This window comes from Oryzias latipes, chromosome 12 (assembly GCF_002234675.1).
Source record: "Oryzias latipes chromosome 12, ASM223467v1".
Lineage (NCBI taxonomy): Eukaryota > Metazoa > Chordata > Actinopteri > Beloniformes > Adrianichthyidae > Oryzias > Oryzias latipes.
In genome coordinates, this window is record NC_019870.2 from 18,033,900 (window position 1) to 18,061,390 (window position 27,491).

General features: G+C 39.7%; 1 protein-coding gene across 9 annotated transcripts in view; it reads left to right on the forward strand.

Annotated features, from left to right (window-relative positions):
* Positions 1-24,995, forward strand: part of LOC101157380 (ankyrin-1) — a 75,852-nt gene extending 50,857 nt beyond the window's left edge. For 3 of the 9 annotated variants that reach the window (XM_023960469.1, XM_023960474.1, XM_023960472.1), the window contains 12 exons: positions 65-193; positions 3,152-3,271; positions 5,663-5,747; positions 6,697-6,771; positions 7,354-7,485; positions 8,116-8,274; positions 11,510-11,581; positions 17,872-18,520; positions 18,598-18,733; positions 19,160-19,240; positions 19,889-19,983; positions 21,129-24,995. In XM_023960469.1, coding sequence (XP_023816237.1) covers positions 65-193; positions 3,152-3,271; positions 5,663-5,747; positions 6,697-6,771; positions 7,354-7,485; positions 8,116-8,274; positions 11,510-11,581; positions 17,872-18,520; positions 18,598-18,733; positions 19,160-19,240; positions 19,889-19,957 — 1,707 coding nt within the window. In that variant the 3' untranslated portion in view covers positions 19,958-19,983; positions 21,129-24,995. The remainder of the gene's footprint in view (positions 1-64; positions 194-3,151; positions 3,272-5,662; positions 5,748-6,696; positions 6,772-7,353; positions 7,486-8,115; positions 8,275-11,509; positions 11,582-17,871; positions 18,521-18,597; positions 18,734-19,159; positions 19,241-19,888; positions 19,984-21,128) is intronic. The other 6 variants (XM_023960475.1, XM_023960477.1, XM_023960471.1 and 3 more) reach the window with 5 other exon arrangements.
* The last annotated feature ends 2,496 nt before the right edge of the window (positions 24,996-27,491 follow it).

The window sequence follows — 27,491 nt, forward strand, 5'->3', positions numbered from 1 at the left end:
GATCTTTTTTCTGAGTAGTTCATACAAAAAGCAAAGTACTCAAAGATGATCATTTTTTCCTCAGCTTATGGAAGGGATGCCGCTTCACCTGGAGTGTTCTGGGAATTTGGTGCCCATCCGAAAGGCAACCCAACAGCCTCGTAGCTTCAGCTTCCAGGCCTTCAGAGATAACAGATTGCCAGTGTCTGTCAAGGTATGTGTCTGAATCCCTGTTCCTGTGCTTGTTTCTGTCCCAAAAGTCTGGTTTCATCCTCCTCTCTGTTTTTAAAATTCTCTAGCTGGAGACCAAGTAACTTGTTAATCTAAACATTTACATGTTGATTTTTGTTACACCTTGCTTTTTACCACCCTAGGCTGGTGTTCAAGACAATATGCTAGCTAAATACTTTACAGCAAACCATCACAACAATGCAAAAGGAAGAAAAGTAATCTGTTTATTTCTTAACGGCCTTTTAGTGCACCTTAACAGTCCTCAGAACAACGATGAGTTGGGCGAAGTACTGACTACATTCAGGTTTTTGTTTGCTGTCCAGCAGCGATCATTAGAGATCATCTGTCCAGAGTAGATATATCTATGGTTTTAGCTGCAATACCTTTAGAAATATCAGTGTTTGTACAGATTAAATATAAAAGAGAATATTTAAAACGCCTCAAACATACTACTGTACTTACACATCAGCTCCGGCGAGTCTTTTCCAGCAAAAAACTGGGATTTTAATAAGTGTTTGCAGGTTTCAAATGACTTTGTTCGGATAAATAAAGTCACAATGTAAAACAAAAAAATCTAAATATCCTATTACCCCCAACTACAGCGTTGTGTATTTTGATGTCAAGTGTTAAGCTAAGTACTCACCGGGCATTTGACATGCGTTCAGCCCGCGGTGGTCACACGTCATCAGGCCCGTTGTCATGTTTGGGTTTACCATTTACACCAAATTTCGCTACCAAATCCCTGATTGGTCTGAGTTCAACCTGGTTTAACTGGCCATGCATTTTGTACACAGAGCCCAGAAACAGTTATGAAAACGTGCGTTAGTATGCGTGAACGTGAGCGTTTTAAATGCGGAAACCTGAAATGCACTTATCCACACACTTTTCATTGGAAGTGGCCGCTTGAATGTGCGTTGAACGTAGTTCAAAGGAGCACATCTATAAAAATCTTTGGACAGTCTTGGTCCAGTTTATAACCAGAGAAAACATCCTTCAAAGAAGAACATTTACTATGTCAGAGTCCACAGAAAATTATCTGCAAAGTGTGCAAAAGTGCCAGTACGATGTTCCATGAGGCTTCTGGGTAAAATCTGAGGGAACGTGATGCCACAGAAGTGCAGAAATATAACCTGACAAAGGATGAATCAAAACAGATCAGACTTAACATTTCTGTAAATTGACATTTGTCTCTTCTGGACCAAACTGGAAAAAGATCAGCACACTACTTTTAAAGGGACTGAATCTAAAATTCAGCAGAACCAAACAGCTCTTCTTAGTAAAAAATGTCCTTTTCAAAACAAATTCAGAGTATAAGATGTTTTTCTCTAATTATAAGTGAAATAATCTGCCAGTGGAACTAGTAGATTTTGTTTTTGGTAAGATTTTTTTTTTTAATTTCTTGCCCTTTTAAAACAAAATTGAATTATAAATTGGGCTGAAAACATCAACATTTAGGTGTATTGCTCTGGTAAGTAAAAACTGACTTAAAATACTGTGAGCTCTTTTTGCTCAAAAAGAGTTTCATATCTTTGAAGTTGATATACAGCATTCATACCCCCCCCCCCCCCTAAATATATCCTATTTTGAGTTGTAAAACAGCTTAACTATCCTTTTTCTAAACATCCTAAAGATAAATCTGTCATAAAAAATAGACCTAAATGTATGTTTAATAACAAACCTCTGTCCTGCTGTTGCTAAATTCATTTGTTCTTTGTTGGTAAATTTCCGGTTTCCCTAAATTGAGCTAACCTTTCTCTGGAAAATTAAACTTCTGTCTAAGACATATTATGTAAAGTAAAAGCAACTTGTTTCTATAGAAACTTTGCTTAAAATACCATATTTTCAAGATCAAATGACTCAACTAGATATTCAAATATACTTTTTCTTAAACTAGTCGTTAAATACGAAGTAATAGTTTTTGCAAAACTGTTGTCTGTCTTTAAATAAATGTATTACTTGTAATAAGAGATTTGCCTGTCTGTAAAAAATTTTCTTAACTGTAGAAAAGATTGTCCGTCCGTAAAAATACTTTGTTGTATGTGAATCTTCACATGCGCAAACGACCATGAGCATTGATCCAAGTAACAAAACCTACGTTACAAGTACAAGTTCTTTTGCTTCGCAATAAATCAACCAATCAGCAGGCTTTTACTGTCACCCAATTAGTGCGTGCTTGGACATTTCAAACACGGACAAAGCATTTTTACGAACAGACAATTTTTTCCTACGTTTATGAAACACTTTTACAGACGCACAATTTTCTTATTACAAGTACAAAACCTTTTTATGGATGGACAACACTTTTGCAACAAATCTAAAAGTTAAACCTCAATGAAAAGTTTCTTGTAATCAAACATTTTTGTGTTTTTGCAATGTGACTCCACACTGTCACTGCATGCATAGAAGCTTCTGTCTGTGACCGTGTTATTCTGTTTTTAATGCGCCGTTTGTATTATTTCCCTGTCTTTCTGTCTGTACATTCATTTGTATGTCAGTGTGACGTAAAGGGCCGTTGAATATCAGCGAGTTGTATTCTTGTAGCCATGCAACAGACAAGTTACCTTATCTTTATGATGACCCCCAGTGGTAACTGTTTGCATGTCCTTGTGACGCCCTCACTTTCTTCGCTTGCCCTCCTATCTTGCGGCCTTGCCTCTCTGTACGTGTCTGTCTCACTGTCTTTCTTTCTTTCTCTCACGGTCAATCTGTAACTGTTTGGTCTGACAGATCTCCAGGTAAAATGTGCAGGTAAATCTCTCCCTCTTGCCTGCCTGTGGACTGCTTCCATCCCTTTCCCCCTGCTTTTTGTCCTCATGCTCGAGACGCCATGGAGGAGGTCTAACGCTTTTCCTGATCTATTTTTTTCTTTTGCTCCTCTTTTCTTTTTCTATGTTTCTGCCTCCTCTTGTACGCATTCTTTTATTTGATCTGCATTTGTCAGGTCAGAGACAGCAACAAGGAAGCCACAGGGTTTTTGTCTTTTCTACGAAAGTGCACCAAGTATGAGGACGCCCAGCATGTGCTATGTAACCTCAACATAACTATGCCACCTTGTGTCAAGGTGAGAACTTACATTGACATTTACATTTAGTCATTAGGTGCAAAGATTTGGCTGCAAACATCTGAACTATCTATGCTGGAACTTTTTAAGCTTTCTGTGTAAAAAAAGCAAAACCTGACTTTGTGAAATTCAGTGAACAGTAAATCTTGAAGTTGAGCTCATTCTTATTAAATCAAACAATAATACACACATAGTAAATTTTATGCACTGAAATGTATTGCACGACTGTCTGTCGGTATGAGGATAAAGATAAAAAGTTAAGTGACTGAGTAGAAAAGAATATACAATAAATACATAACAATCTAGTTGCACAAGGTCACAAAGTTCCCGTGTGCTGCAAGTGGTGATAGTATAAAGTGGCATTGCTTTGTAGAAATTGCGCAAAATTATGACAGTTTCCTGTTTAGAATGTTATTAGTTATTAAAATGTTATAAATATTTTATCAGTCACTTGACTGGTCTTTTAAAATAATCCTTGAATTTTATCATTTAAAATCTTCTTTCTTTCTCTTTCGGCTTTTCCCATCAGGGGTCGCCACAGCGAATCATCCTTTTCCACCTCACTCTATCATGAACATCTTCTACCCTAACATTAGCCAACTTCATGTCCTCTGTTAAGATATCCATATATCTCCTCTTTGGCCGTCCTCTTGCCCTCCTGCCAGGCAGCTCCATATCCAACATCCTTCTACCAATATATCCACTATCCCTCCTCTGAACATGTCCAAACCATCTCAGTCTGGCTTCTTTTAAAATAAACATTAAAAAGAACATTGTGCATGCAACAGTTAAGTCTTGGAGTTTTTTGGGGGGCGCCATACTTATTGACTGTGTATGACAACTGGATAGAGTCTCTCCTCCCCTCTCACATTCCAAATAAGAAGTACCCAATGGTTTCAAAAAGCCGAAATCCTGAAAAGTTCTACAAAGAAAAAAACAGCTATTACTGAGTTATTATATTTGTCAGAATAACCATTATTTCTCTGCTACTTTTTTTAACACGTTCTTGGTAATCCTCATTTTTTACAAAACAAAATGTTCTGTAGATCAAGTTATTCAAGTTATACAGTAAAATGGCAAATCAAATGTCTCATTAAAAGTATGTGGTCTCCTGTTGAACATTCAAAACGTTTGATTGACAGATTCACCCAGGCCTGCTTTCAAGTGACAGGGCCTTCCAACAATCTCACTCCTGATTGGTGAGAGTGGTTGCCATAGAAATCCTCAATCAGACCAATGGACATTTTCTGATTCCAACATGTCAACGTGCACCTACCACAAAAAAAGGGCGATTGAATTAAGTTCATTTAGTTGGAGCCAGAAGAAAGCCTTTTTCTGTGGGTGACGTCAGACTTACTCAGTCCAGTTACCGTATACAGTCAATCCCCTAAAAAAGGGGTCAAGTCCTATAATTGAGCTTTTTTCTTTCCATGGAATAACTGTCGCTTGAAATTTGTTTATTTCTAGAAATAAAAATAAAAAAACTAAAAAAGACAAAGAAATACATATATATATATATATATATATATATATATATATATATATATATATATATATATATATATATATATATACATAGATACAATAAACTTTGGACATTTTGTCATGAATAATTGGAAATTAAAGACATTTAAAAGTAAACACATTTTTAATTTTGTCTAATATTAAATACCCGTTCCAATCAAAATTGAGTGTTTGGTGCTTTTAATATGTTCTTGTGGCAGTAATGATGAGGGACATATATGAAGAAAATTGGGCTCAAAATTGCATTTTTGAGCATATCTGTATCCAAATTGTTGTGACTCAGGAGCAGACGAAAAAATTACATTTGAATAAGAGCTAATTTGTCACGTAGAAAATACATTAGTTAGGCCACAAACTCCCTGCCCTGAGCTCTCAGCAACAGGAAGGGAAAAGGGGGCGGGGTTACTTCACGCCAATAGTCCCCCACAGAACTCAGAGGTGAATTTCTTGTGACTTAAAGTCCCATTATCAGTCACACACCTAGGTGTCCGCATTTGACCCATCCCCTGGGGGAGCGGTGAGCTGCAGACACAGGAACCACTTGGTGGTTCAACCCCCCAATCCAACCCCTTAATGCTGTGTGTCAAGCAGGGAGGCATTGGGTCCCATTTTTAGAGTCTTTGGTATCTACCACTGCTCTGTAGAAACTATTTCCTAAACTCTAGTCTAAAAACGGCGTATTCTTACTTAAAAGACCACCAGGAACGCTTTTAAAATAGATCAAAAGATGATCGTAGTGGAACTTTAATGCACTTTTATAAAACAGTATTTCACATCTTCTAAAGGTTAAGCTGTTCAAATGGTGTATACATTTTTTTAAGAAGTTCTATGTTCGAGACAATAACCAACATTTTCATCTTTTCTTAGGTTGCTGGAAGTGAGGAGCGCAGGAGAACTTTAACCCCTCTTGCCCTAAGAGAGCGTTACAGTGCACTGAACGATCCCGCTGCAGGTGAGTCCCACCTGCTCGACCTTTAGCTCTCTCCATACCTGTAAATATCATGAAGTGGAAGAGAGCACAGAATGTTGCACTTTACGCCAAACCCTGCTTCCTACTCTGCCCCGTGTATTTTCCCTCCTTTTATCTCATGTGCAAGCATGGCACAAAGACTGAGCCTTGGATGCAGTGCGCTGCTCTGCAGTATGGCCCGACATTATCCACAGTGCTCACAGAAAAACCCAAATGAATGCGCAGCCAAAAGAAGGTCAGCAGTGTCAAAAGTGACAACAATGGCTCCATGGCATCTGGCGGGTTAATTCTTCTGCCCAGTGTCCTGTAGCTATGACAGTTGGTGAATGACTGGTTTTTGCATGGCGCTGGTGTCTCCACTGCGATTTCCAAAGGCATGGCAGCAGATACTCTTAGCTTTAGAACTGTAGCTTAGCACTGAGAATGGGCAGGAGCTCGCAGTGGAGTTAGACAGAGGAGCCCTTATATTTGCCTGTTTTGTGACTGAAGGGAAGAGAAAAGGTCTTTTCTGTCTACAAAGTACTCGGCGCTGCTACCCTGCACCTCAGTTTACCTGTAATGTTTACTGAATGCTACTACGGTGCACCTGAATGAACTCAAGAGTATGACCTCACCTGTTCACATGGTGTCCTAACCCTGAGGATTATATGAGTAAAGTTGTGGGTGTTACTTTTCCCTCTACAACAGAGACAAAGGTAAGAATTGCCATCAACAATTTTAATAGCAATTAAATCCAAGTCAAATTTCAAAAATTAGTTGTTGACTAAATCTAGTTTATTGAATCAAAGGGCAAATTGTGTTGTTAAAAAATGTGCCTAGCTTGTCATGTACTTTGTAATTTAAGGTAAATACATTTTTTTGTCATTTGCAGTATCCTGTCTTTAGGAAATATTTGTTGTGTTTAAACTTATTGCATTTTTTTATTTTTCAGTAACAGTGAACGCCATGGAGAGGACGGAGATCAAAATCAACATAATATCTGAACAGCTGGGGTTGAGCTGGGCAGGTAAGCAATCCAAAACAGTAATTTCCCATACAAAGATTTCTGTTATAGAATATCATCTAAATGTTCACTGAACACTTTTTGTTTTTGCTCCCATTTGTCATGAGACGAACTCAAACATTCAAAATAACAATTTCTCTCAAATATTCTTCTGAAATCTGTCTAAATCTGTGATAGTGGCACTTCTCCTTTGAGGAGAAGTATAATTATTACACAGGTGTGACTTAGAGAAAAGGCCACTCTGAAATGTGCCACTTTGTTTTATTGTGTGAATCTCCTTCAAAGTTCATATAGCTGACACACAGTTATAACGGACGCTACCCATACGAGTGCCTGATTGGTCAAAGTTCAACCTGGTTTAACTTTCATTTTGTACAAAAAGCCCAAAAAAATGACTTTTACACTTGTGTAGCAATGCATAAATGCGAGAGTTTTGAACGAAACACGCTTGCATGCACGTATACATACAAAAGATAATTTCTTTATTGATAAAAGGTCAAAGTCCTAAACATAACTAGTGCTAATGTCCTCTTTCCCTATACTGGCCTTTAATTGATTCTTTTTTTTTTCTTTTCTTGCTGTCAGAGTTGGCCAGAGAGCTTCAGTTTGGTGTGGATGACATAAACAGGATCCGTGTCGAGAATCCAAACTCCCTGCTGGACCAAAGCTCCACTCTGCTCAACCTGTGGGCCAGCCGAGAGGGCAAGAAGGCCAAGAGTAAGTCCAACCCCTCCACCCATTTACATCACCATGAAGACAATCATAAGTTTGTTTAAAACAACTACTGTATTTTCCACTCTATTGGGCACAACCAGATTATAAGACGCACCATCAATAAATTCTATTTTAGAACTTATGTCATAAAAAAGACGCACTATGAGGTGCATTAAGCGAGACAAGAGCCAGAAATAAGTCCATCACAATATCTGCAATTCTCAAACTTGTTTGCAATAGGTAAAAACCAGAATGATCAGTAAAACAAATGGTACTGTAACTACACTACTGTAACTCCAAACCTTGTGAGCAACACGGAAAAAAAAAAACATTCTGACACTGCTACACATTAGCCATGTTAGGGTATTTACAATAACACCCAACCTTGTTTCCAACTCGTCAAAAAAACAGACCAATATTATGACAAAGCGCTGTGCACCTCTTAAATTTGCTTCAAAATCAGTAAACACAACCAGAATCCATCAATTTGGCATTATACAGCTTTTTTTGATTTCTTTTGGAAGAAATCTAAGGCTTTTAAGTGCAGAAAATACTTTTTGCTGATAACCCATGTTGGCACACACCCTCTCTCTCTCTCTCTCTCTGTTGATTCCTGGTCGGTCTTCTTACCAGTGGAGAGCCTTTACACTGCTCTGAGGAACATCGACCGTGCAGACATTGTAGCTTCGCTGGAGGGTCAGCCCCCACCAGCGGGACCAGAGTCTTTGGAGGAAGGCGCTTGCCGCCTCAGCGACCGTGACTCCACCTTGCTCTCCCCCAGTGTCATTAATGGTAAGACACACAAACACGCCCAACATCATGGATATGAAAATCACAAGTACTTCTGCTTTTTATTTGTATTTCTCAGTTCTGAAAGTCATCTGTGGCACAGAACACTGTTACAAATATCTACTCATTTAAATGTGTAAGTTTCTTTAGAGACCCACTTCAATCATCTTTTGATCTATTTTAAAAGGGTTTTATTTATATATTATTATAATAAGGCTTTTTTGAGCCAATATTTTTAAAAACTGTTGTTTTCTAGGACATAGTTTCTACAGAGCGGCAGTAGCTCATTAGAAATTCACCTATTAGTAGTGGGCTGAACTGTTAGCACGGAGCAACCCTGCCCCCCCCCCCCCCCCCCCCCCCCCCCCCCCCCCCCCCCCCATAACTGAGAGTTATGGGTTTCTGTTTACAAGTTCTCTAGCTAGCTTACAGCTCCTCAAACCCCCAGCCTAAAATTACTGGTGCAAGAAAAATGGCGAGGAATATCGGAGCTATTCAGCGGTGCAGTTCGGAGCGATATTCCAGCTCAGACAAGGAAAACAAAGACGTACATGAATCTATTTGTCAACAAGCAGATGCATTAGAAAGGAGCAGAGCAGGCACATGCACATGTACTCATAGGGCTAAAGGGAGGCTTTTTCTTTCTGTATTAAGATTAATACATTTCTATTATAGAAGCAAGAAGAAATGTGACTACAAACACCCCCCCCCCCGGCATTCTATCAGACCTATTTTCTTGTAATACGTGGTTCTGAGCTGCCGTTTCTGTCTCTGTGGCTTCGCTCGGACTCAGAACCACCAGAGAGAGTTAGGGAGAGCGAGAGAAGCTGCTGCCCCACAGAGAACTGAAGTGAAGTAGCTTGAACCTGAGAGTTCCAGTCTAACTAGTCATCGTCCACTGATTTAACTATCCTAAATTTGGATTATATTTTAGAAAAACGTTCTATATTAGTCAAGGAGTCACTTTTTACTTTAGCCAGAACACTGCACATCAATTCAACACAGTGCAGATTGTGCAGGGACCCACTAAGTTCAAAATAAAATACTGGAAAATTTCATGATAAATCAACAGTATTTATGGTGAGTTCATAGCTTCCTCACTACAGGTCTGACAATAAATGTATCTGTTTAACCTAATATCTGATTAGAATTGTCTGCTGTAAACTGTATCATTCAGTTTCACAAACTTTTGTATTAAAATCTCACCAATCACAACAAAAGCCCCTGTTAAGAGGCAAAACAGAGTTTATCTGGCTGTGAATTCCAACATAGAACTAGAGTCACATTGGATACAGCTGTAAGGAACTAGAGGTGTGGAAGCCAAAACGCAGGAAACTGGGTTTGGTGGCAGAACCGTAAACATTTAATAAATAAAGCTACACAGGACAAAATCCATGGAGAAACAAAAAGCAGATGAAGCGGATGACCGGACAATGTAGAACTGAAAACCAGACACTTCTGCTCACTGAAGACAAGGAACTGAAGACAAGGAACAGAAATGAGGACAGCTGGGGATGATTAACATGAACCTGGACTGACTGACATTAAAGAACACGACCAAAAACATCACTGAAAAACTGAACTACAGTAAACCCTTGTTTTTCGCGGGGGTTACGTTCCAAAAAGAACCCGTGATAGGCAAAATCCGTGAAGTAGAAACCTCTATTTTTGTTTTTTACAATTATTATACAATTAAATTCTCTATTATACATTGAAAAGAAAGAACAAACCATTTTACAGGCTCAAGCATTTGTTTCACAAATAAAGGTACTTTAGCAACTTTTTTTCAACAAATAACTTGTACTGTACTGTCAAATAATAATTTGAATCATCAATGTGAACAGAAGGCTTCAAATCGCGGAGATTAGCTCCGCCCACCGCGACCCGAGTTTTGGATTAAACGGGAGAAAATGTAAAATGATTATAAAACAAATACAAAGTACAGTTGGACAAATAGTGACTCAGGTGTATTTCACTGCTGTTCATACTGAGCCGCTGCATCCTGACTCCGCTCTGCAGTGTTTTCTCCCTTTGAAGCCCGCGGTGCAGGTCTGTTTGTTCGGGGGAAGAACATAGTGATAGGCAGTTGTTGTCGCTCTTTTTCTATGGATTTTAGAGAAACTCGAAATGGCAAAATGATTTGCACGTACGTGTTGTAAATTTGGCAAGCTGTTTTACGTACATGTACATATTAAACTGCAACATTATTGACGCACAGGTAGAGAAGAATCTGAGTGACTTTTTAGCCAATCAGAATGCAGAACACAATACATGATGCAAATCCGTGAAGTAGCGAAACCGCGAAAAGTAAACCGCGTTATAGCGAGGGATCACTGTAAACCACAAAATCCTCACAGCAACAGTATGATATCATTAATTATGAATATTTTCAGCATTCTGGGGATAAAAGTTGTAGGATATGTGTCTAAAATATTATCATCTGTATTAAACTTGATTATTATTGATTCTGCCTGCAGCACATTGTGCCAACACAAATAGCCTCCAAGTCTATGTTAAGGTGAATGAACTCGTGTTGACAAGTTGTTTACATGAAAGAAATGAGAATTTTATCACTTTCACCTACAGTATCTGAGTATTTATCTATTAGTAGTTTAATTTGAATTTTTACTTAATTTCCGTATTGTTTAAAGGACAAAAATAAAGGTGTTTTTGCTGCCCTTTTCTGACATTGAGTTCCTGCCCCTCTAAAATCCTGTGCACGTCCCTGGACGAAGCTTGAGGCCCATCCAGTGTATTTTCTACGTAAAAAATACCAACTTTTTCAAACAGCATTTTTTTGTCTGCTCCTTCTTCACAGCTATTTGAATAAAGAAATACTCAAAAATGCTGTTTTAAGGTTTAATTTTCTTTAGTCCTCCATCATCAGAAAAATGTGACTAGGACAAGTTAAAAACACCAAAAGGATTTTCATTGGAGTGGGTCTTTAAAGGGTAGTTATTACAGAACTTTTGTGAAATGATCAAATCACTAATTTAAATGTCTATGGGATAAGGTTTATTTAGTAAATTGGAAGGATTGTGACTTAAGGAATAGTTCCTAAAAGATTGAGAGTAAGACGGGCTCTAATTTTGTCCCCACTGTAAAAAATTCCATTTTTTACAAAATGTATTTTAAAAAGTGGACTGATGTTCCGATGAATGCTCCACTTGTGAAACCTCCCCTACGATCTTTGAATGTGGGTAACGGCCATTTCACCTTGTTTCTGTTGCCCCGCAAGAGAACACGGACACAAGGCCATCGTGCCTCGTGCACAAGCCACGAGTTATTAGAGCCCCGTTTTTCAGAAGGGGTAAGTTCAGCGGAACTGGGGCTGCATGGTGGTTTGTTGACATGAGCATACTGAGGATGATGAGTCTCAAATGATGTCTCTGAGGTCTGTGGACCCCATGTTCCACCGTGAACCCAGCCATCATCAGCATGCACTAACACCGCCTCTGTGCTTTCCTTACTGGGGCACAAATTGTTTTATTTAAGCCGCACTTTTTTCACTCTTGGAACTTCAGCTTTGAACGTAAGAATCAGGACATTCCCAGCTTTTATCACAGGATTATTTCATTTTTTAAGGAAACAGTTAATGTGATCATCAATCTTTAATATTTTCCTCGGATGACTACAGTCAGATAACATGTGGGAATATGTGCAGTGGTCTATGTGTACACACACAAACACAGGTGTGTGTGTGTTTGTGCACATACCTGTGTGTGTCTGGGATGGATACAGGTGTCCAAAGGTAGACAGATGATGGTGTGTTCTGGGCCTTCATACCTTGTGCTCTACTTCTTTCTCTCTAGCTTTCTTTCTGTGTCGTTCTTCTTGAGAACAAGAGAAAATTTCACATACCTGGTTTGACTGACAGCAGGCGTTGTTGGGTACCTACAATGTTCCAGCCGTCTGGAAATTTTCTCTTAATTCTCTGGTTTCTCTCCAGCTTTCTGTCTTTTTCCTCCAAACTTGTGCCACATCATATCTGCTGCCCAGCCTACCTGCTCCTCCTCCTCCTCCCCCTCCCCCCTTGCTCTTCTTCCTCACAGCTCTTCCTGTCCGACCTCTGACCTCATAAGACCTCATGTTGACCTCTGGGCCTCCTCTTCTCTTGTCATCTTGTTTCCCTGCGCTCCTCCCTCATTCAATGGAGTGGGAACCCTCTCCTCCTCTTTAAATCCAGCTCAGTTTGTGTTTTACTGTTTGTGCACATGCATGTTGCATGCTTTGCTGTTATTGGATCTGTTTGGTTGTGTGCTCAAATGTGTACATCGCGCCCGAGACTCAGAAAAATCTGAAAAGTGTATAGTTACTATCATAAAAAAGTGAATCTTTTTATCTCTACCGTACAAAAAAGTGTCAAATATCCACCCAGGATAGTATTGTGTGAATGAAGTTTTTTTTTTTGTTGTTTTTTTTTATGAGGAAACGACAAATGAGGCTTGCCAGTTATTAATATGTGCATGGCATGCTTAAAAAATTTCAATTTCTCTTCACAGTGTACAAATGTTCTGTGGGTGGATTTGAGTTCTGTGTTTTAAGCTCTATTAACAAACATGTGTTTTATCTTCTGCTCCTGTGAAGTAAATGTTTTTAATACCACATTGTAACCCACGTTCTGCTGAGTCACAGGTAAAGTTCAGTGTGGGGCTGCTGGGATGTCAATCATTCAGAGGTTAAATCCTGGATCTAAAGATGATCTGTTTGCCTTTTTATTTTTTTTTATTTTTTACAAATCTTTTTAAAAATTTAAAGTCCCAGTCCAACCCTCTGTTTCTGCAGAGCAGCAGTACATCATTACAAATCCGCCTCTAAATTTTGGGCGGGACGGTTGGTGCAAAGCAAGCCAACCCCCTACTTCCACTCATTGTTGCTGAGAGCTCTCTGTTTACACATTCTCTTGCTAGTTTACAGCCCCTCATCAGAGTCGGTCTTTGAATGACCTCATAGCTCATTGAGACAGACTCACGGCCAGGGTCTGAACTTTATCTGCCAGCAGTGATATTGCTGTGAGGTGTGTTTGTGTATTAGTTTGGGTGTTTCATTTTTCTACATTTGTGTGTTGTTGTGGAGGTGATAGTGTGTGGGTGTGTGTCTGTGTACTGTGTTAAAAAGTGTGATTGTTTTTTTTTCTTTCTGATTTTGTGGACTTAGTATATGGTTCACCATGTGATGTGACTTTGACACCCATGTGTGTTTGTGTGTGGTGTTCTGTTAAGAAAACATAGGAGTTGAACTTTTTAAAACAGGGGAAGAATTTACCCAGACTCAACAAACCCCATTCAGACTCTCACCCTGCCTCATCCTCATCCCATCCTGTTCGCCTCATTCCAACAACACCTCACCATCCATTCCCTGTACCATCCCAGAAACACACACACTTGCTTTACCACACAGAAAAACTCTCAAACTCAATGGAATTGCAAAGTAAAGAGATATTTCATCCACATGGGGATTCTGAGTCATGGATAAAAAGGTTCAGTGTGGAGATGTTGACAGACAATTTCAAAATTCAAGATTTGAAAGTGTTTTGAAAGGGGTGCAATTACCAACAATTCGATTCACATCATAACCTTCGGTTGCCAATTTGATTTATCTATATTGGTTCTTTTCAAACAATCCGATTTGATCCGATTCACTGACCTGAAATCGATCCTTTAACCACTGTGATGCAGAGATCAATGGGTACTGAACAGTGCAGGTGGAGTTTTGCAGATTTCTTGGATTGCTTCAAGATAATGAACTGTAAATTAAATATGTGTACAATCAAACAAGTAAACCAGAATTAATACATTTCAGTTTCCTAAATTTCAGCCCACTGTTGTTTTTCCCCATTAAAATAACCCGTTAGTAGAACATTCTACCACACTGTATGGTCACATGTCTTTGCTAAATTTAAAGTGGTTCCACACATTGGCCTGAAATGATGGATTGATCAGTTTTTGCTCCATCACATGTGTGGTATCAGCTCTGATAGACTTGATCTTAGGAATATAAATCAATTCATTGATTAATTGCTACACCCCCACAGTTTATCATATGAATGCAAAAGTTATTACTGACCTCAGATTGATCAGATTGTTACAGTAAAAGGTTTCTATCTTGTAAGAGCATGTTAGTTTATCTAAGGTTTATTTAAATTACCTACCAGCCTGTGCCTCGCGTCTCTTGTTTCTCTATTAGTTAATGACTGATGAAAGCAAAAATGTGAAAAATGTGTACTGCATTTTCCTCACTATAGGGCGCACCAGTTTATAAGGCCCATTAAGCGAGAGCAAAGACTCAGAGACAAGTCAGTCAGCCAGTAACTCTAAAACTCGTTTGTGACATGCTACACCTTAGCTACATTAGAAGCTTTAGCGTAGTCACAAAACGTATAACTCCCAAACTCGTTTGCAACACGTGAAAAAACAGACTGATACTGCTAAAACAAAAGGTTGTGAGTTATGCCAACTCACAACCTTGTTAGTAACACGTTACAAAAACACAATCTGACATCACTAGACATTTACAATGACACCCAATCTTGTTTGCTACAGCACAACCAGAAGTTGCCTTCGGCCACAAGTGGCCGTGATAAGCTCCGGCAGACACAGAGTCCAAAGAAGTCACCAACTTTATGCACGCCAATTGCTACAGAGCTCCAAACTTCATGTGACCTTCAGATTAGTCTAAGTACAGAACGCAGAGAGCTTCATGGAATGGGTTTCCATGACCGAGCAGCTGCATTCAAGCCACACATCACCAAGTGCAATGTAAAGTGTCGGATCCAGTGGTGTAAAGCACGCCGCCACTGGACTCTAGAGCAGTGGAGACTGAAAATGATTTTGTTGTGGAAATCAGACAATGTTGACTGTTCCCTATAAGAAAAAATATATTTTAAATTACCAAAATAAAAGCACCATGAATTTGCTTGGGTAAAAATAACATATACGGTCTATACCCCCAGGCTACCGGGCGACTGGCGTCCGGTGAGACTTGTTACAGACGCCCACCAGCCAGAGACATTTACACATCGTTCAATCAGAGGTGCTGCAGGACGACCAGCTGTCGGCCGATTTCGGCCTGGTTGATGGCCATTCATGATCACTCCAAGGATTTTCAAAAAAATCAGTTGCATGAAATCTCGAAGATTTTGCAGATGCCTCCCCATCGCCCGGTAGTAGTTGTATATGTGACCATAGCTTAAGCTACAGTTGACCATCTGTTACATGGAACCACATAAGATCCTTTGCACTCATCGCTGACAACTTAAATCTTTCAGTTTCTGTTGGTGATTTGAATGAGTGATCTATATTGACAATCTCTGTCTACATCTTCCACTAAATTGATTTTGGGAAAGATCCATGAATTCCTCCTTTTGTGGCTGTCAACTTTTACGCTAAGGCACGGTAGCACAGAATATTATGGTGTATCGTGAAGGTTTGTCCCAAAACATAAAGGGACAAAGGGGCTTAGAGGGGGTACAGACAGACAATCTAAAAAGAGTTTTACTTTTATTTGCTAAACAAAATTATTTTCCTTCTGCTAAACTAGTAGAAACACTTCTTTGCATTTTACAGTGTCTGAAGTTTGGGTCACTATTTAGATTTCATCTAGCAATAAACAAAGGTGCATTCTGTCATAATTTCCTCTAACAGAAATGCAAATATTACACATAGTGTCTCATAAACAAACGAAATGTGTAATAGATTTGCTTTTTTGGCTTGGAGATTTTTTACACCATAACTTTTTAACATGTCTATGCTGACACTGCTATGTAATTTCATTGTGTCTTCAATACAGTTTTATAGCCACAAAGAGGGCTTCTGTCTTCAGATGTCATCCTGAGTAACTTATATTATCAATCTTTCAGTTATCACAGCCCTGAACATTATTCCTAATTCATCAAATTTAAAAATTGGTGACAAAATGTAAATTTTCTTACTATTTTAATATAATAGTTCATGTTCATATGCATTTGTAACATTTATGGATGCTCTTCAACATTATAAGATAATAATAGTATTACATTTTATTTTTATAACATCAAGTCCTACAAATGATATATAACTGTGTTTCCTTTTTTTTTTTTTTTGGGGGGGAGGAGGGATATCTTGTGAAAATGTCACTTTTTTAAGTAGTAGTCAACAGATCCCTGCATCGTTCCCTTCACAAAAAGTATGACGCACCTCTATTCCTTCACAGTACACATGCCGTGTCCCAAAAAAAAGACCTATATTTTATTCTTTGCATCAATGATCATGCAGTGAGAAATGTGTCAAAATGACAAAGGATATTAGTTCATTTACAGGAGTTTTAGAAAAAATCAATTTAATTATTTCTGTTCAGATTAAAAATTACAGTACATTTAAATGAAAAATTCCAGTCCTCAGCATCTTATAAAGTGAAATCTTGTAAAGCTGTATGTTTAAATCCCTTAATATTCAGAATTGATCTAAACATCCATTCTAATTATCTTTTGATCCATTTTAAAAGCGTTCCCAGTGGTATTTTAATTATGAAAACAGTGTTTGCACATTTATCATTTATCTAAAAATAACCCGCAATAAAAGAAATTGGTAAAATAGGATTAAGGATTTTAAGGCAGTAAAACTCCTCACAACAAAATTTATGCATTTTTCTTAGACAGACATGAAAACGTTTCTCTCTTGTTTAAACTCAAACAGTTCAAACATTTGTTGAAAAATATGTATAGATTTATTGAGTGAAAAAAAAGATCCCGATGCGAAGAAGGGTTTATGAAGGTTTGGAGATCTGTACAGATTTGCACAGGAGGCACGGCTCATAGGAGATTGATTGAAAAGGTCCCAGCCAATCAGAACACAGAGCACTGTTAAAAAAAAACATACACACGTATACAATTTTACTGAAAAACATTAAGACCATAAAAGGTGAACCGCGTTGAAACCTGTTTTGTTTTTTAGGACAGGGTTTCTGCAGGGCAGAAAGTTCATTAGAAATTTGCCTCAAGAGTTGTGGATAGAGTTGGTGCAGAGCAACCCTGCCTCCTCTTCCCATCACCCATAACTGAGAGTTCTCTGCAAGCTTAGAGCCCTACACAACTTGACGAGTAAAACAAAGACGCACATGGATCTAGTCTTCTACAAGCGAGTGCATCAGAAGGGAGCAGAGCGTTGTAGCCTGCCAAGCGTATTTTCTATGTCACAAATATGCTCTTTTTAAACGGCATTTTTTGACACCATTTTCATCAGAGTCTTTAAGAACAGATAATCTGTGTTTCCATTTGCAGTTCTGTTTACAGTTGGCTTTTCCTGATAATGTTGGCCGCACCATCACGAGATGTAAAGAAGCCTTAATATTGACTGTCAAAATATTATCTTAACATGTCAGAAGTAAATTCCACCTTTAAAACTCCTGTTGTCCAAACTTTCAGTTCATCACAATGTGTGATGCACTAAACTTAAAGTATTTTTCCTACCCTTAAAGAAATGAATGAACCAAATAGTTGGTGTCTTTGTTTATTGGGACATGGCTGATTCCCACTGTTTCCTTGTAGGCAGCCCCCTTCCTCCCCATGGCTGTGCTTGCTTGTTGTTAGTTTTTTCTCCTCTCTTGCCCCTCTTTTCCCTGCAGGTTATGGGCTGGTACAGGAGGAGCTTCTTTCTCCCGCTTCCCTGCAGTACAGTTTGCAGTCTCCACTGGGCGTGGAGCCCTATTGGCAGGAAGTCTCCAGCCTGGAGTGTGCGCCCATCGCCACCACAGAGGAGGACACTTTGATGGAGATGTCTGATGTTCAGGTGTGGCCAGCAGGGGTCAGCCCTTCACTAGTGACTGTGGAGGACTCTTCTCTGGAGGGCAGCAGTCGGGCGGATGACTCAGAGGGGGCCACGCTCTCCCTACCCTGCAGCCTGGGCCGCCCAAGCAGTGGTGCTAGCGGTGCCAGCGGTTCCATTATGGAGTTGGAAGAAGAGGAGGAGGAGGAGGAGGATGAAGGGGAGGTTGAGGAGGAGGAGGCACCACATGAGCCAGCGAGCGCACTGGCAGAAAGGGACAGAGCGAGGGCCAGTGGCGCCGTGCCCAAGGTCAATCAAAATGGGCAGCTGGGAGGTCAGAGGTCGGACGCCAGGAGAGGGGAGGCGGTGGGAGCAGGACGAAAAGGAACTCAGGGACCAGGGCTGGGCTCAGTGGACAGGGTTTCTCTTGTTTCAGGCCAACAGGTGTACACCCACGGAAGTGAGATGAGTGGTCCAAGTCTGTCAACAGAACACAATGGAGACAACCGGTACGAGTGCTTGAAACGGGTTCAAATCCAATGTTTTTCCCTTTCCCACACTTTACTTTTTCTCCTCTCTGTTGAAGGTTGGTGGGAGGAGGAGCATTTCAGCCCTACTTACCTGACACGGACTCCCTGCAGGGCTGGATGGGCTCGGTATCAGCTGAACGTGAAAGCAGCATTCCAGGCTTGCACGCGGCCCAAGAGGCGCTGTTGACCCCGGTGTGTGACACGGGTTACTTTTACGCGCTGCCTAGACGCCTCCTGCGGGGCACACAGCCTTTTGACAGGGGGCAGGGCTTCTCTCATCAGGAAGCAGGCCAGCGAGCTTGGGAGCAGGAACAGAGGCGGGACCAGGTCAGGTTGCAGCCTGTCGCTTCCTGCACCTGGAGGGACAACATCTTTATCCATTCCGTTTATCTTTTCACAGTGATCAAATTGGAACCTCGAAACGTTCAATTTGATTGATCAGCAACAGTTTCAGAGTCACTTAACAGATTAACAATCATCAGAAAGATGATTGATTGTTTGGATCAAGCCACAGACCCAGACAGATTGATTTTTTTTGTTGAGCATTTTAGATCACAGACTTGTTGATGAGTTCAAACATCTTTTTGAGTCTTCATGTGATCTCTCTTTCTCTCACAGAGAGAGTTGAAGGAGGACTTTTCTGCTGAGGTTCAGTTTGCTGAAGAGCGTGGGAATGCTCTGTCTAAAAAGGTGCGTCAGGTGTGTTTATGTTATGTTTTCTGAGTCCACCCACAATATAAACACATGCACTCTGTTTTTAACTCCAGATATGACAACAAACCAACTATGACTCAGACAAAATCTGCAGTCTTATGCTACATACACACCGGGCATGTGCGCTGTGTTCAAGAACGCGCTTCAGCGTCTGGTGTTCACACAGGCCTAATGCTACCAGACACTAGCGCCTGTACTCACAGTTGGAAGAGGCCAGGTGCGAAATGTCAAAGCAGTGTAAATCTGGTGAATCTTGCTCCAGGGTTTTTGTTTCACAGCTCTATTCCGATAAATGAAAGACTAGGTGTCTTGTAATTTGGCTGGGCACAAACCGCAATTACTAATTTCTCCTCCAAAATCAATTTTAAATGGTTGGCCTTTTTAGTAGACTTTCATTGGAAGTGGTCACTTGAACATGTGTTGCAGAGGGCGGTGTGAACGTAGCTTAAGAAAACTAAAATGTTACAAAAGACATCAAACCTAACACGTTAGCTCTTGATTTGATTGGCCACTAAATTTTGAGATTAAGCAATCTGTAAGTGAGCCATAGTTAGTTTCCTGCTCTAAATCCATTTAATCAGTTAACTGGTCCAAGTGTTGTTTCCTTCCCTCCTGCTGCCCTCCTTGCTCCAGGTGGGGGTGGATGTGAGAAAGGGTGTTCAGTCAGTGCAGCGCTCCAGTCTGCGGAGAGTTAAACACTGAAACACACATACCACCCAGTCTTTCAGGTATGGGACACACAACAAGCACTGTGCTACCAGTGCTTGGGTAGATCCCTGTGTGGTGACCTATTGGACCCTTGAAGAGCCTAATGTTCACTTACAAGCTCCTCTGCTTCAATTTGTCCTAAAAAAAAAAAAAACATTTTTACAACCCTGTTTGCAAAAAGGTTGGTTGCTGTGTGAAATGGTATAAAACAAATTGCTTTGAAGAATTTTAAATACTTTTTTTGTAAGTAAATATAAAAAAATACTGTTTTACTTATTTCCCTTACTTTTCTTTCTGAAAATTAGGTCATTTAGGGATTTTAATTTAGCAACGTCCTAAAGAAAAAGTAAAACTGCAATTTTAAATCATAATGGATCAGAAGCTGGCATCTGGTTCAAAACTGAGTGAGCGGCTGTAAGCTAGTAAAAATTATGAAATATCAGTGGAGGGTTATATCCGGGCCAATTTCTAATGAACTCCTGCCGCTTTGCAGAAAATATGTCCTAAAAAGACGACTATGGATTTTGGCTAAAAAAAAGGCATAATCATAACTAAAAGTCTACTGGGAAAACTTTTAGAATAGATCAAATAATAGTTAAAGTGAGCAAAGTCCTCTGGTCTTCCTGCAGATGTTCTTTCCATACTTTGTATACTTTCATTATTCATTGAACATGCTTTTATGGCATATTCAAATGGTTGGCACTTCTATACATTGAAAAGGGACGCCATCCAAACCTCACTACCAAATCTGTGTCCCTGATTTGTCAAAGTTCAACCTGGTTAAACTTTCAATGCGTGTTCAATTGCCGTGCAATTGGTATGTGAAGCCTGAAAATGGTCTTTCAAATGTGCATATATACGCAAAAACGCAAGAGTTGTGAATGTGGAAGTCCAAAACGCGCATCGATGCACGTTTACATAGACTTTTCATTGAAAGTGGTCGCTTGAACGCCCGTTGCCGAATTCGGTGTGAATGTAGCTTTAAGACTGGTACCCTTTAAAAATATTATTTTCCATGATTTCCTCCCTCCACATTTTACACAGCGGCACAACGTTTTCTGGAAGCATGGTTAATTCTTCTTTTTTTTTTTTTCATTTTCACTTTTAGAATAAAGAAATGTGGACTTTGTTAGGATTTCAGCGTTGTTTTCCCTCTGTTTTGTAGGACAAGAAAGCCACTGCCAAACCCTCCTCCACAAAAACACGACCAGACAGGAGAGGAAAATGACCGGCGGGGTGATGAAGATGACGGAGAAGACCCTGATCGGAAAAAAAAACCCAAACAGAATCATCCTTGGCCTGTGACCGTGGAGCGTTACAAAAAAAAAAGATGACAAAAAAAACAAGAAAAGTTCAACTTGTAGTTTTATAATATTTGTAAAGAAAAAAGTATAAAGTGAACTAAGGCATGATTTGTTTTTATATAAAAAAAATTATAATGTTGGTACAACAACAAAAAAAAGCAACAAAGTGCTTCCTGTGAACAGTAATCGCATGATAACTGCTGGTGCATGCCCTTTGACCTTTTGAAATGTCATTATCTACAAACTGAAGTATGAAAGCTGGCCACAAGTCTTTTTTAAGGACCCCCCTCCCCCGGTGGAGTGGTCAGTCCTATAACCCTACAGCCAAAAATAATCCCACAGAGGATGGTTCCGTTAAGAGCAAGGCCGCCGCTGAGCTTTCCAATGCTTCTTTCTCTGGACCTTTTCCTTATATTCTTAATGTGATATATGCACTCTATGCTATTTGGACATGTATCAGTGTGTGTGTGTGTGCGTAAATCTCTACCGCATGTGTTTCCTGCTTCTGGCTTTGAGCCCCGCCCCATGATTGGCTTGCTGTCCATGTGATGTCACGGCCTGCTCAGCACCAGAATGAGAAAGCCACTGCGCTCCTCGCTTAAAAATTCTCATCTACGTGTTCAACTGTTTGGTTTGTTTGACTTTTTTTTTCCCCCAGTGTGCCAGCTCGCTTCTTGTTTGTTTGTGTCTTCAGACCTGTCCACTTCGGTTTTTGAACTTCTTCCGACTCTAGGGAATCTCTGTCACCCCTCTTGTGTTCAGGAGGAAATGTGTTTTCAAGATTTTGGGAATGTTTTTCTACGCTAAAGCTACTTCGATTGTGTTAAGCTGCAGCTCTTTGACACAAATCCCGTATTTTGTTGTACGTAATTGAGACCTTTCAAAGTTCTTCCCTTCTTTTCTCTCCAGTAGCCTAGAGCCACCACCACCTCCAACACTGGATTCTGCTGCTTTTGTGTTCTTCGCAGCTCCTCACTGTCCAATTTTTGGTCGTACTTTAAGGGAAAAGAGAAAAAAGACAAGTAGGTGGAGAAAACATGAAGAATTGAGTTTGAAGGAGACATCGGAAGATTTCTGACTTGTAGGAAGCACTGTGATTGTCTCATCAACACTGACCCCAGACTCGTGAACTGGCTGGACAAACATATTATATATAGATATATAACCATGGATAAATGACCATTTCCTTATCCGATAGTTGAGTGGCAGCAATAAACAAAAAGATGGCATGAAAGTTGGGGTTTAGGCTGTGTAAAGACTTGAAAAATCAATGTTGTGAAGGAATAAACTCATCCATAAAGACAGATGGTCCATCTGGAGGCACGTTGGCCAATTCTTCAGCTGATGCAAGACCAAATGATTTTGCTGTAGCACGAAAAGTCCGGACATTTTGCTGTTGTTTCCTATTCCTTTTCTCAGCACTTACGTAGCAAAAATATTAAAAAAAAAACAAACATAATTATGTTCATTTAAAGCTATATATTGTGCATTAAGAAGTTTCAGCGCTGTCCTTGACGTGAAACCATCCGAAATACATTTTTTTCAAAAGTTTTTTTCTCACATTTTAAAAACCCATTTCTGTGAAGCTTTCACTATCAACACTTTATGCAGGAACCTGACGGCAGCATTTTGTACAGGTTGTATCACAGTAGCACACAAACATCCCATGAGTACTGTAAATGCTGTTACCTAAACGAGTAACGCTAACTGAACGAACACAGCAGTTAGAAACGAATGCACACATTTTGTCTGTGCGCATCATCCGATAAAAGCACATGGCTTTTTGACATCACATTCTCCACTCAGGTTTTCAGTTCTGCTCTGTCAGAAACAAAAATAGGCTTGACTTTGAAGAACGGTGTGGCACATGTCTCAGAGGGGGGGCTTTACAGTGTGGCATCAGGGGTGGGGGTGCATGAGTGACTCTGTGTGTTTGGGCTCTGATTCAGAAAAGACCTATAAGGTGCAGAGTGTGCCAGGAGCCTCCTGCTGTTTCTTGCTCTTGTGTCAAATTTATTCTGATTAATTAAAGAAAAAAGATTCATTGTCTTTCAGTGTGTTCTAAAAGATTTCTGTCATTTTTGAAAGTTTTATTTTGAAAGTTCCTCTTTCGTTTTATGGATTTATTTTGACTCACTCTTACCTAATCATCTGTGCTGCTGACGTGAATGTCCGGTTTACAAAGCCTTGAGATGAGATGCGGAACAGATACTGACCTAGTTTACCAAACTGTGTACGTTTAGGACATTTTAGTCAAGTAATAATCCTTAAGACAGTTATAATCAGTTTTCAATAATGGAAATTATGCTCAAGAATATGGCATCACCTACCCACAGCAATGTTTTTGGCAGCAAACATTTAGAGATTATCTAAATATTTTCATCAGATCATGTGATTTTGAGATTAGATAAACTTTATTCATCCCACAATTAGGGACATTGTCTTATCTTCAGCAGCAAAAAAAAAGACATTCACAAATACAAACCGCAAAAGAATTGGCATACCCAGGGTATTTGACATTTGTAAATGATCAAACAAAATCCACAGTGACCTGTTTTGTGACCTCAACCTGATTTGGAACTGCTTCCCTTATCTGTGGGAGCACAACAGTGAAATTGGAGGATAAAAATGATAAAATCCTAATAAAGTTTTTTTTGAAGATGCTGCAAACATCTGGATTCAAATTCTAGACTTTTACAATTTGATTGCAAAGTCTGACTCTTAGGACGTGTTTCCGGAATCAGATTTGAGTTGTTTCCCTGATGTCCAAAGCATCCTCTGATAAGCAACACTGTTGCTATGGTAATGAATCTTAAATTGCCATAGCTGATGCTTAGCAATGAAGAAAAAAAACCTGTTTTGTCAACTTTATGGGAAAAATAAAAGATAACACTATATCAAAAAGAATCTATTCTCACTAGATTGATAAAGTTTTATTATATAATGTTTTTTTACTATTGAATATTTTGGTTATCATCAATTTTGCAACTTTTAGGATCATAACTTTGATTTTACATTGTTTTCTCCTTACTTAGCAGGAAGATTAGGTTTACCTAGAAGTTTGATAGTCAACCATGAATTTAAAAAAGAAATAACCCTAAAAATCAGTTTCCAGCATTTATAAACACCGTCTGTGAAATCGGGTTTAGATGTGTGCGTGCATGAGTATGTTTGGTTCCAAACCTCGTCAGATCAGAAAGAAGGAGAGCAGATGTTCTACCAAGCATGAGACTGAAGAAAAAGGGGAAATCGACGATCTCGTATTTTAAAGAGTATTGTACAATTAAACCTGTTACAAAGAATAAAGATCACCTATACTCCTTTAGAATGGATACATGACAATGTAAACGCAATATCATATTACTCTATCCTAAGGAATGCAACTGCGCACATGCACAAAAAATGTTTTTATTAAAAAAATATGTATAATATGACAAAATATATTTATTTAGAATGCTATGCACCCTCATAGAGTCGTTATGGATGTTCTTAAATGATTATCTAGCATAGGCTGACGCCCACATCATGGGGAATGTAGAGGCTTTGTATCTATGACCATTTGTTTTTCTTTTCCTTTGTATTGTCCTGGAAAGAGGATAAACAAACGTGAAAATGTATATGAGCCTTTTAAACAGAATTGTTCTGAAATGAAGATATGTATAGATCATCATACCCTGTACACCAGCTCTAACCATTTACAAGACTTAATAAACAAAGATGTGAGATTCCGTCTGTAGCATTTTTTTTTAATGGGCACAAGTGTCTTTCTCATTTAAGCTGAAAATAAAGCTTCCACAGTTTTAGTTTAATTTTTTTATCTTTATTGTTATGTAGACTGCAAAAACATGCCCCCCACAAAAAGTAAAAAAATTCTTAAAAAGAAAATGTTTTAAAATATGCAAAAATTCTGCCAATGGGGTAAGAGAAATAGCCTTAAGAGTTCTAATTGTAAGAAGAAAATTGTAAGACATGATTTCTTAAACTAGACCTAAATGTGTAATTGTTGTTCACCTTCAAGATATGCCTGTAACTCTTGTGCTTTCCTAGGCACTTTAACATTGGGAGTTGGGTCATCTAGACCCACTAGACAGTGTGCTGAACCTTTTTTCTTCAATGATTTGTGATCTTCACTGGTGTCCATGGATTACATGAAATCTTTCCACCTTTATCCACCTTTGTCATGGTAGGGAGAACACGTCAATGTAAGGGTGGGGTCAACTATGATAGCACAAGGGTTAAGAGGTCACCACAGCGAATCAGTTTTCACCAATATGCACAGGTGGCTTGGCAGGGATTTTTAAGCTGGGTGCCCTGACACAACCCTGTATTTTATCTGGGCTGGCGACCGGCACAGGGAGACCCAGAGTTGGGCCTCCCTGTGGCTTCTTAGTTATAAACCCTGGTTACCTTTTCTATTTTTCATTAACTATTGTGTCAGTTACGTTTTTTGTGCATTTCCTCTCATACACACTAATCCAAGTCATCAACGCTGTGACAACGGGAATGTAGATCCAGCAACGAAAAAGTAGTTTGATCCATATTTGCATCAATAGATGTCCAGGGGTTAACAGCAGGTGAGATAAGTGTTTGGCATTCAAGAAAGATGGTAGATCTGAATAACTAACAATAATGAGGTTTGGAAGACAGTAAGGCAGGGGTCGGGAACCTATGGCTCGCGAGCCATATATGGCTCTTTTGATGGTCACATGTGGCTCGCAGACAAATCTTTAATTATACTTTTTTTTTTTTTCATTAGACCAGTCCTTGTCTGGCGCGATGCGATGCCAGAGGCGCGCAGTAGTAGTGGTGCTTGGAGAACAAAATCTACTCCAGCACTATCAGTTACTATTTTCTATTATTTCACAGAGTCTGTACCAGCCGGAAACCTGTGAATTGACGTGCCTAAAACTGTGCGCTCCCGTCTCTGAGAAAGAGCGCGCAGTTGCGGGGACGGGATGTTAGAGGAAGAAAGCCGGGGGGAGGCACGGCCAGTAAGGTGAGTGAATCGCGCAGGGATTGTAATAACGTAAAACCCGCTGCCCGTCACTCACTGCAGCGTGTGAGTGTGTGTTTGGCTCCCCGTCTTTATGTGAGCAGTCTTTGTCACATCTACAGAACATTCAGACCTACGATCACGTTTAAAGTCTCAACGCCTGCATGAAGCAGAAACTCACCACGTATCAACCAGACTAGACCATCAGCAAAACTACTACGAGAAATACTCATCATTTATTAGCAACAGCATAATGATTTTATTAAAAAGAACCCACAGACTTATTGTACTTTAAAAATGTAGAAATTACATCAAATGCACATATTCATTTGTATATTTAGTTTTAAACATATTGTTGCGGACTGAGTTTAACTTGGCTGTCGGGCCGCGTTATAAGTTCTGGAGTTCATTAAACGCATCAAGCAGAGATCTGATTGGCTCTCAGTTCTGTCGCTCAGGTGGTTGTTAGGTAGTTTGGACCAATGGGGTTCACCTATGGGCCGAATAAGGGAAATGGGAGGGCTGATGCGGCAGGAGCGAATATAAAGTTGGGAGAAGCGCTCTCGCCTCGGCGGGAGATATTCAGGAGTTGATGAATTAATTGTACGGCGTTCGTTGCGGTCTGCAGTAACCAGAATAAAGAACCTTAAAAGAGGTTAAGTCTCCGTGCCTCAGTGTGGGAAAGGGACGCAACATTATTGTATGGCTCTTTCAAAATTACATTTAAAAATATGTGGCGTTTATGGCTCTCTTGACCAAAAAGGTTCCCGACCCCTGCAGTAAGGGAAGGACAGTATTTCCATGTTTTGGATTTTCCTAATTCTATGGAGGATTTGACAGCTGCTATGGGTCATGTGTCTACAGGTATGTCTCCAGGGCTGGACAAACAATCAGCTGATGTTCATGAATGTGTTGCGAAATGTTTGTGTGCAGATAATTTCTTGCAAGGCACTGGCAGAGGAGCTTAACTGTTTTTTTGCTCTCCATGAATCTTCAGGTCAGCACTCACCTGTTACAGCCCCACCCTCACCTGGGTTCTGCACAACTCTTCTCACTGTACAGGAGCACAATGTTAGGTGGGTTACTGGCATTGAACCCCAAGAAGGTTGCAGGTCCAAACAGAGAACCAGACAAGCTGCTGAGCATGCACCCACCAGTTGGCCGCCACCCTAACCACAATCTACATCCATCCTGCCTGAAATGACAAAAGGGCCAAAGAACTCCTCATAAT